This window comes from Calonectris borealis, chromosome 16 (assembly GCF_964195595.1).
Source record: "Calonectris borealis chromosome 16, bCalBor7.hap1.2, whole genome shotgun sequence".
Lineage (NCBI taxonomy): Eukaryota > Metazoa > Chordata > Aves > Procellariiformes > Procellariidae > Calonectris > Calonectris borealis.
In genome coordinates this window covers 6,113,938-6,124,683 of record NC_134327.1, presented here as the reverse complement: position 1 = coordinate 6,124,683, position 10,746 = coordinate 6,113,938, and the positions used below count along the sequence as shown (strand labels likewise).

At 40.5% G+C, this 10,746-nt stretch overlaps 1 protein-coding gene across 2 annotated transcripts in view; it reads left to right on the top strand.

Moving 5' to 3' along the window:
* Window positions 1–10: 10 nt before the first annotated feature.
* The window catches only part of ZC3H7A (zinc finger CCCH-type containing 7A), a 30,972-nt gene continuing 20,236 nt past the window's right edge, over window positions 11–10,746 (top strand). The window contains exons 1-5 of one of the 2 annotated variants that reach the window (XR_012676089.1): window positions 11–624; window positions 7,258–7,361; window positions 8,629–8,668; window positions 9,525–9,722; window positions 10,268–10,426. Coding sequence is in view for 1 of the 2 variants with exons in the window: in XM_075165000.1 (XP_075021101.1) it covers window positions 7,294–7,361; window positions 8,629–8,668; window positions 9,525–9,722; window positions 10,268–10,426 (465 nt within the window). In the remaining variant the exon portion in view is untranslated. The remainder of the gene's footprint in view (window positions 625–7,257; window positions 7,362–8,628; window positions 8,669–9,524; window positions 9,723–10,267; window positions 10,427–10,746) is intronic. The other variant, XM_075165000.1, reaches the window with a different exon arrangement.

The window sequence follows — 10,746 nt, the reverse complement described above, 5'->3', positions numbered from 1 at the left end:
AGTGCCCCCGCGCCGGAGCGGAAGGAGGAAGGTGACGTCACTGGGCTCGAGGACTCCCATGGGGCGCCGCGAGCAGGCTGCCCACGTCAGGCTGCTTCCGGGAGAACCAATGGGAGACTTAAAGGTCCGCAGCGTCAGGCTGGCCGGGGCGGTGTCTCCGGGCGATGGCAGCTGACGGGCTTATTCGTGGCGCGGACGTTGCCTGTTCCACCAGTCACACGCCACAGCTCGCACAGGGGGATGGCGAGGCCTAGGGGCGGGCTACGCTCTGCAGCCCGCTGAAAGGAAAAAGGGGGGGGAGGGGTAGGCAGCTAGCCAATCAGCAGCAAAGCGTTTCACAGTCGCCACCAATCAGAAGTGCTGGTTTTCAAAACAAGGGTGACGAGCCAATGGGAAAGCCCGCAGTGCTAGCGCTCCGGCCAATCGAGTCAGGCCGCCCGTAGGCTGTGGTCGCGACCTCCCAGCAGCAGAGGGCGCGCTCGGGAGCGGGCGGCAGCGGCGGCGCTGCTGAGGGCGGAGCGAGGGAGGCGGTGCCGTTGTCGTCGTTGTCGCCGCCGCTGTCGCGCGCCCGGCTCGCTGGCTCCGCCTTCCGCGGCGCTGCGCTCCCGCGGGCCTGAGGAGCAGGTAGGGGCCGCGCGGCGGGGGCAGGGGAGGGACCGCGCTCCGCTTCCTCCGCCCGCGGCGGGGCCCCTCCGCCTGAGGAGGGGGCGCCCAGGCGCGGGCGGCGCCGCCTGGCCGGCCCGCTCCCTTTCCGCCCCGTTCGGCGGGCCGGCGGGGGGAGCCGCCGCCGCCGCCCCTCCCCGCGCCGCGGGGGCCAGCCGCTCCCCGGCCGAGGGTGGGGCCCCGCCCTTCCGCCGCGGGGTCAGCCGCGGGGTCCGCCGTCTCGCCCCTCCCGGGGGAGCGGAGCGACCCTCCCGCCGCTTGTGCCTCCCCGGCGCGGGGGGCGACGGGCGCGGTCGGTTACGGCCGTTGTCGGTTCTCTTGGAGAAGTTGGCCGGGCCGGGCGGCGGGCGCCCCTGGAGAGGGCTTTGCGTCGGCGATCGGGACCCGGTTGGCGCGAACAAAGGCGGGGGCAGGCGGGCCCGGTCCGGCGCGGCGCGTGTGGCGGCGCCGGGGTCTCAGGGTGGCGACGGCGCGTGGGGGGCCCGCTCAGTCCCGGCCTGACCCGGGCCCGGCGGGTGCGCTCGGCGGGGCTGGCGGGTTTGCCGCGGCCGCCCTCCAGGAGAACGGGCGTTTTAAGAGCTCTCCTGTTGCTTCGTGACTGGAACGAACCCTGGCGTTTGACAGGCAAAGCGGAGAGCGAAGCGCTGACAGCGGCCGGGGCCGGGAGCGGGACGCGTCTGCCCTGTGCCGCGGTCGCGTTTCGCGAGTTTTTCGGGCTGTCTGCGCTAAGAAGTGCGCGCCGTGACTCGTGCTCTCGTTCCTCCAACTAAAGGGAAAATCAATGCCCGTTTTGCGTTTCGTTAATTTGTTGAGGCGGTGTTCTCGGTTGGGCACCGCCGTTACCGTTTTGTTACAGACAGGCATAACTGTATTACAGGAAGTGAAAACAAAAAAAAACACAACCCAAAGACTGTCAATTGCAGTCATCAAAATCGATTACCAAAGCTTATCTTGGTGTAAATTCTGTTGATAAATCTGGATTTATTGATAAGATGCTCGTTCTTCAGCTTGAATTTTGCATCTGTTCTTTACCGAAGTGTCTAAGGGAACCATAAACCAAAGTCTTCCAGCCCCACTCCTTAATTTCCCTGGAAATGAAGCGACTTGACAAAGCGTCTTTGTTCTCTCCTGTTTCTTTCATGGATTTAAAAAAGTCTAGGAAAGCTATGAAAATAGAAAACAAACCTTGAACAGTATCTTATTATTTTGTGAGTAGGGAACGAGTGGGAGGAGGTGCATCTAAATACTTAATGTAAATAAAGAATGTGGAATGAATAGGTGTTTAACTGTTGCTGTATATTCCGTTTCATTTGTTTTATTTGGCTATTTCATTTTGTTTGTTTCTCTTTGAAGAAATGAAAACTGAAACAGAGTTATGTCTTGTGTTATTAAGTGGCTTTTTCAGCTGACATAACAGAATTGTGTGATTGTGACCAGAAGTATTACATTAAGCAGAGGAATTAACTCAAAACTATTGAAATGTGCGTCATGTACTGTTTTCCCTGTTTCCCCCCCCAGCATGTTTCATGTTTGAAATGTCTTATGTAACGGCCCAGTGATGCATGAGCATGAATATTAAATCTTTTGTGCCTTTGCTATCTGAGAAAGATATTTCTAAAAAGGTTTTGTGTTAAGATTTCTATTTTCCCTTCCTCATCTTGATGCCAGTCCAAGTCTGTTGAACAGTTTATAATCTCTGTAAGGCACGTTTTAATTTGCACTGTAGTTTATTATCTGTAATTATTCATTTAAACTGTCATATGGTTAGGATGAGCAATAAAGTTGCTTTGAGAAGTCTGCTTTGGGTCAGGCTATTCTATGTTGGGCAGGTGCTTGGTGTCCAGTTTGATTCTTGGCTGGCTTGGAACTGCGGGTAATGGAGATGTTTTTGTCGGTGCCATCTCTCTAGGAAGCAGTTAGGGTATAGCTGCATGTGTGCCATTTCCTTTTCTCACTTGTCTCTGTTGAGGTAGGGGCCTGCTTTCTTGTGCCCCTGGAGTGGGAATTGTATGTATATAACTTTTTGGATCCAGATGCCTGAACACATTATGCTTGTTGCTGCTGTTAGTGGTACAGGAGGTAGCAGGAGAGATAGGCTTTCGCTTCTTACAGGCCAAAGGGATTTATACTGCCTGCTGTATATTCACTCCTACTGTTCTGTTTCAGTCTTCCCTGTTCTCTTTTCAGTATTCCCTTTATTCTAGGACCCAGGGTGTAACTCCTGGAGTACAGTTTTCCGATGTGGAAACATTGGTGAACTGTTCATGTTTTCTTTTTATACACAGACTTCTGGTTTCACAACTTCTGATTGCTGATCAAAGTTTTGACATATGATGGTGTAGATGATGGGTTAATTTCTGACTGAGCTGATTTAATATTTTGAGCTTGTTACCTTCTTTCCTGCATGTGTCATAAAGAGGGGGAGAAAGCTGATGCTAGAAAACAAAAGGGGGTCTCTTTGCTCAGTGTGATTTTTCACTAGACTTGCACCCCAGTCAGGGTTCATAATTCAGCTGAACAATTGAAGCTGGTAGAGATCTATCAGCAGGAATCATGATAAAATTTTCAATGTGCTTTGTACTGTACAAAGATCTAATTTGAGATTCCTGTAACCCAGTAATTGCATTAATAGTGTACTCAGTGATGCATGGCAAGAGGATATGCTTCTGTGTCTTAAAAGAACACATCTATACACTGCACTTAGTTTTTAAGTTTCAGCTCTGTGCAGAAGGAAGTGCAGTGAGGACCACTGACTTCCAGTTGTTTTCAGCATTTAGGCCTGAAGGTGCAGAGAATGCTTATTTGAAGTATTCATAATAGCTGGAACCATTAATATCAATAATGAACAGTAACAGAATTACCTGGTCAGCTGAAGGTCATTAATTCCCAGTGGTAGTAGTTCTGGTCCCCCAAAAATGTATGCATTTTTGCTATATTTTTCCATTCATCTCTAATTAAGCTGTCTGCACAACTGTATGCAGCAGGAGAAAGGATTAGTCCTGCCCAGTTCCTTATCTTTTGGGATTGAATTTTCAACTGGGGCAACTTGTGTGCATGGCAAACTGTAAATACTTGCTCCCTGGATTTGCAATTTAGAAATGGAAAGGCTAGACTGTCCAAAGTTTTAAGCAGTGTGACCTTCCTTTTCAGAATAACCGAGGCCTGTATTCCTTTTACAGAAAAACTCAATTGTCTGCGTTCTGTATGAATTTATTGACTTGCATTCCAAAGATCAATTTTGCTTTGCCGGAGAGTCTAGCAATTGTTGTGTTCAAAGCCCTTGTGACTGAAGGATTGTCCCAGGCATATCCTAAATATTGTGAATGTCCTTTAAAACTTACCATGAATGCCTCAGAAGTGCCAAAATGTAGAAAACAAGAAAATTGTCTTGCCCTGTGCTGGAAGGAAAGCAAATAACCAGTAAGATGCGTAAGTGGCTTTGTATAAGAGAAAAGCCTAGGTATTCCTGTCTGCCACAGCTGGCACAAACTTGTTTTCCTCCATATCTCCTGTTTGTATAACTGGACCAGCATCTATCAGAAAAGGTGACATTGGTTACTGGCAGTGTAGTTTATGTCACTTGGCTTCGGCTTTTGTGAAACATGATGAGTTGAAGCCTGTGATAAAGATAAAACAGTATAAATTGTTCTTTAACTTGTTTGGGTTTAGGTAGCTTTTTTTTTGCTTTACTAGATTTAGTAAATCGAACTTGTATTGGTCATGTAGCAGCAGTTGTAGAAATATAACATTTAATGCAACAATCAGTTCTGCCTATGACCTTAATTACTGATACATTAGTCTGCTTTTTTTTTCCCCAGATCCCATACTATTTTTTTTCCTTTCCTTTCCTTTAGCTTGTCTCTTTCAGTGAATTGTACAAAGAGTAAAGCAACAGTAGGCTTTGCTTTTCTAGTAATTGTGAAAAGCAACAAAGCAACATTTTAACTTTTAAAATATATGTACATATGTATATTTGTTTTAAATTCTGTCCCTGCAGATGGAGGAGAAAAGCTGTTGCTAAATAGGTGGGGTTTTTTAAACTTTGAAAGTGGATGGATGACATTAGAAGTCAAAACATGATTGTTATTTGCCTTGTATGAGTCTAATGTGTTTCTGGTTGCTCAAGAGGATCTAAGAATAATTTGGATTGGAGAGATGCTGTTAGAGGTGCTATCTGAAACAATTTTAAATCCTCTGCAAAATCATCAAATATTGGGGCAATGTGACTGTCAAAATATGTTAAGGAAAGCTCATTTTTGCCTGAACTTCTTATGGATGCAGATGAGTAAGTAGGAAAAAAATAGAAAACTGCTTTGAATAATAAATTACACCACTCGCATATGTTCATCACTTGCTAGCTATTCTCTTGTCTGTGACGCCAGTTTGTAACATTTCCATTAACTCTATTGTTACAGAGAATTTGGATCTGCACATCCTCAAGTTTCAATATATCATTTATTAATATTCATGCTAGAGACGATAAATAAATGCAATTGTTACTATGTTGGACGTTTTTCATCTCTTTGCAAGTTGTTGGTGTGGAGTATTGGGGTTGATTAAAATTAGTAGAGTGAAGCTGATCTTAGTACTTGCCCAGATCTTGACATATGAAGACTCTTGTGTTGGCAGGGTATTACTTTGTCAGTTGTTAATTCAAGGGACTAAAATATGTTTTACATAGCTTACTTATTCTTGTGGGAAAGTATATGCTGGTATTGCTGCTGTCTTTGGTGCGTGAGAGAATTTCTTACTCTTACTAGCCCTCATTTGAATTCTAAAACCTAAACAATGAATGAGTAAATAAAAAATATTCAGATTCCCAATAAATTTCCTTTTGGCATTTATATTTCGATTTCTTCATAGATATGCTATTGTTATTCATTAAAACATTTGTCTTGTAATAAAAGTCCTTCATATATATGCCAAAAGCACAGTATGTATTACTAACTTGTGGAAGAAAAGACGATACATAAAATAACATGAAAACAGTTACAAAAGGTGTTCATGGTTATTTCCTCTCTGGAGAATAGATTACTGCGTGCTATTTGTATACCTAAACAAGCAACATCTGAACAATTCATGTCAGTGAACTATTGTAGCTGTCCATGATATTTATCTACAGACTAATTCTTTTTTTTTTTTTTTTTTTTTAAAGCTTGCTGATATTAGAGGTTACAGTAGGAAATGAGGTGAAATGGGGACCTTGGAGTGTTGCCATTAAATTTGCTTAGTGACCTTAAGAAAACTGCTCAGTTTCTTATGCTCGTTTTAGGAATGTGTCTCAATAGGGCTAACTCTTAGTGATTTGAAATGGTGTAGACTTCATTGGTTCGTTTAGGATGCTTTGGAAAGGTTTTTGAGCATTATTAGAGCTGAAAGCTCTTCAGATTGTTTCATTATTCCAAATCATTCGGAGAAAGCAGTGTATCTTCTCCAGCTGGTTTCTATTCTCAGTTGGGATTTTGCTGAGTTTGCTGGGGGTTATTTTGTTTTTTATTTTACTTTGTTTTTATTCGTCAGTCATTGATGTGAAATGGTAACATGGCACAAAATGCTGGCTTTTTTTAGCTTAGTTTCAAGACTAACAGAAATGTACTGCATGCAGTTCCTTTTTTTTTTTAACTATGAATTCCTACAAAAAGTAATTTTCTTCACAAAAAATATGTATTTCCTCAAGCTAAAAGCCTTTTTCTGAATTTCAGTATTTTCAGAATAAAACTTTGTCCTACTAATCTTTTTTGTAAATATAAGTTGTGTTCTTATATTGCAGTTAGTCACAACTGCATGCAGCTGTGAAACAATACTTTAAATAGCCTTATCTTAAGGTTATACAGATTGTTTTAGCCTATTTAACTTGAATATTTGTAAATCCAGTAAATGAAAGACATGAAGAAAAAAAAATCACTGATTCAGACTATTTTGGATTTAAATGTCAAGTTGATGATGTGGAATTACATGAAAGTAATTCAGTTTTTCAAATGAAGTAGGTAGTCTTTGCTACTGGTAAAGTTTCCAAGATTTTCACTTTGGTCAACTGGTAGATATTATTAAAGCAGTAGTATTTTGCTTCTAATTACACCTTAGTAGTTGAGTGATGATGAGAGACGCTAGAATGAGACTTAATGGTAGTTTTCTAATCAGTTTGAGTTTTATTAATAAATATAGCAGGGTCTTGAGTTTATTTCTACTTCAACAAACAAATAAAAAGAAGTATAAAGCTATTAAAGGGGGAAAATGTGGAACCTTAGCTTGGTTTAGCAGTAATGCATGCAAGCTGTGCTTGTAGTTTGGTTTATTTTCACTAACATGACTCTGCATGATCTAGAATAAATAAGTGGAAAACCAAAGATAAAGTAGAAATTGGAAGAAAGGTTTTCTGTAGAAGTGTTGTATAACGGCACTGACAGACCTGGGGCTTCTACCTGTATCGCTGAGTACTGCAGTATTTGAAGTTTCTTCAGAGTGTGTTCTCTGAAGCTGTGGTACAGTGTCATCTTTGTATGATGGACTTAGTGTTGATGTGAGATTGGATCCTTCTGGTCCAAACGCAAACTGCTATATATTAACAGCTATTTGTCTTTCTTCCTTTTTGAGGAGTGGCATATCCGAAAAGTGGATGTTCAGGATAACATGTCCAATGTGTCGGAAGAGAGAAGCACTAGACAACAGGACATTAAGAAAGGACTCCAGTTTATAGAGTATGATTTTGTGGTTTTATTCTTGTATGCTTACACGTGTATATATATGAGATGGAGAGCTCTGGGAAAGTCCTTTTAATATAGCACCAACGGAGGAAGAAGGAGGACCTGTGTTTCTCCTCAGAATATTTGCTAACATGGACATGGAAATGGAGAGCAGTCTTAAAGAAAAGACAGAACCCCTCTTTGTTCCCAAACAGAGCAGATTGAAGGTGGGAGAGTATTCCTTTTCTACCTTTGCAGCATTGAATTTTTTTGGTGGGTGGAAAACGTCGATAGCATGAAAATCCACCTTATACTTATGGACCGCTACACGTAAGACTAGGTTGCTACTGAAAAGGATGGGTTTGCTCACCACTACCTAAGTGTTTCAGCTCTTTGGAGCTAAAATTTAACCTAGTAAAAAATCGTCTTACTAGTTAATTTTCGTTTGGATCAATGCCAAATTCTTCTCTAGAACATCCTGGCTAGCTTAAAATCATTGTGAAATTTCACACTAGTTCACTGCTTGCATAAGGCATTCTTTAAAGAAAAAAAAAAAAGAAAAAGAAAACTTCCCTTTTAAAAATTATGTAGAAACAGATTCTCAGATAACCTATATAGGGAGGGAAAGGGTTCCTATTTTTCTTCCTGAAAAGTAAGAAGTAAATAGCTCTGTTCTGTGCTATAGAAAATCTCTGTTGTGTGTCATATGGAAGAACTCTTAAAATTCCTGTAGTGTCATTGGTATGACTTAATTAAAATTGATGTTTTCTTTTGACAGATAATTTGTCATTTTATAATACTTACAAGAAGATTGCAGTTCTCCTCATGTGTAGTCTGTTTCTGCACAGTGGAGGAGAGGAAGGAAATTGTTTTTAAACAAACAACATTGAGGTTTTAAACTCAAGGCATTCAAAACCTTAATACATTTTGAACAGCAGAGTTAAGACTGGCTATGTAACTTCAAATGAAAATCATAGAATAGTTTGGATTGGAAGGGACCTTTAAAGGTCATCTAGTCCAACCGTTCTGCCGCAGGCAGAGGCATCTTCAACTAGATCAGACATCTTCAACAAAATGAGTCATTAATAATAAGAAAACACAGTTGTTTAATCAAAACTAATCTACAGCACTCCCGCCTTGTTCAGTGCAGGCAATAGACAATATTTAGAGATTTGCCTGTTGCAGCAAGCAAGACTGCTTTTAGTAAGAACTGGTATTCTCCAATGTGATCATCTTTTAAGCAATATGTATAATAAGTAAATTTTGTAATTTCTTTTTCTAGATCTACTTTGCCCTATCCAGGGACGCAAGAACAATATGAGGTAATGAAATTACTTCTTCATTTCCAGAATGGTTTTTAACATGGGCCTATCTTATTATATTTATTCTTGTTTTTAATCATTATTTAAGTAATGGTGTAGTATGACTGGTAATTTATAATGTCTCTATTGGAAGTGGAGGACTACTTACGTCGTGATACAGATATTCAGATATTTGGATGCCCGGAATTCACTCATATAGCAGTTCAGATTAACTCTTTCTCTACTGATGTTAGGGATGAATTTGGGGCATTCATTGGATAAAACAATGTGCTATTCTAGTAAAGTTTAGAGTAGCACAGCAGAAGTGAGATAAAAGGACCTCAGTCACATAAATCTTCATAACATACTTTGTTTCTGTGCATGTTGTTACTTTGCATAATTTTTGACTTTTATTTTCAGACTCATCTTTTTAGCATTTTTATCCAGTCGTAGGTGGTTTCATTGGGTTTGAGAAGATATTAGATAAAAATGCAATTGTTCACATTTTAGATTAAAAAGTCTTTTGCTCTGCAAAAGCAGCCTTTGTGTACTACTGGTTTGCCAGTTGCTATGGCTGCTGCTTGCTAAAAAAATGTAGGGAACATATATATATATGTCTTTTTTAACTTACTTATACAAAGTAATTCTTTTATCAGTAGTTCAGCCTCTCTTTTATTTACATGTATTGTAGAGTTGAATATTAGAGGTTGTCTTGGAAAAATGTTAGAAAAAAATACTAATATAGACAAAAGTTTTGCATTTCATTTTGATTCTGTGAAGTTACAAGCATAAATTTTCTATTTAAAAATGTATTTGGAAATATGGAAGATAAACAACAAATACTGCTGTTGATGAGTGTTTCTTTTCTTTGTTCCAGTTATTTATACGAGAGCTTGTTAGAAATCTTTTTAATGAAGGGAATGATGTCTATCGAGAAGGTGATTGGAGAGGTTCACTGAGTCACTATACAGAAGCTATAAATATAGCTGATTATGCTAATTCTGAAGAAATCCATGTTTCTGATGATATTTTAGAGAAGCTGCACGTGAACAGGATAGCATGTTTTTCAAATATGGTAAGCTTCTATTTAAACTGTATGATTTCTCAAGAACAGTGTGCTAACAGAGTATGAAGACATGGAAAGTTTCCCAGTGAGTGAAAAGCTCTTGGTGTTGGTTTGAGGATTGGCATGTTTCAAATCATCATTTTGGCATATTCTTTAATCTGTTCTTTTTACAAGTATAATCATCAAGGTATTTTTAGTTACTAATACTAGAATATTAACATGAAAGAATCATACTGGGCTTGGAAGTTGATGGAGCAGAATTTTGTCCATTTATATTGCTGATTGCACCTGAGTCTGCTGCTTTCTCTGTGGAATGAGTCTTGTGAAAGAGCTAAATTGTCTTCATAAGTATTACTGGATTTTACATGAATGATGGCCCTACTTCTTTTTAGTTGCATAAGTTGGTCACTTAGCAAAACTCATACACGCAGTGTGCAGTAGCCTTGGTGAATGCTTTATAGTGTTTCAATACCTTCATCTAAAATAGTTTGAATTCAATATTTCAATGATAATAGTTCTGATTAGTGCCTTTTTTTTCTTTTTTCTCCTTGTAGGGATTGCATGAAAAAGTTCTAGAAGACTGTGAGATAGCATTAAGATTGAATGAAAACAATTTCAGAGCTCTCTATAGGAAAGCAAAAGCTTTGAACGAACTGGGAAGGTATAAGAAGGCTTATGATGCTGTGGCAAAATGTTCTCTTGCTGTGCCGCAGGTAGGTAAATTATATATTGATGATTATTTTGAAAGATTTAATACAGAAAACATATATTTGCATCAAGACCGTGAAAGGTTTTTTGGTTGGTTTGGGTTTTTTAAATGCAGTACAATATTTTTTATTCCTCTAAGAATTATTTTTTGTTGTGGAAGTGAAGACTGATAGCAGAGATTACAGTTCCCAAGCTCAGTTTGTTGTGTTAACTTTCAGCAAAAGAAATAGTCAATTTGCAGTGGGGGTCAAGTGCCATAAACGTGTGCAATAAACACTAGAACTACTGAATTAATTGTTTAAAATTCTCTACAGTCAGAAGTACA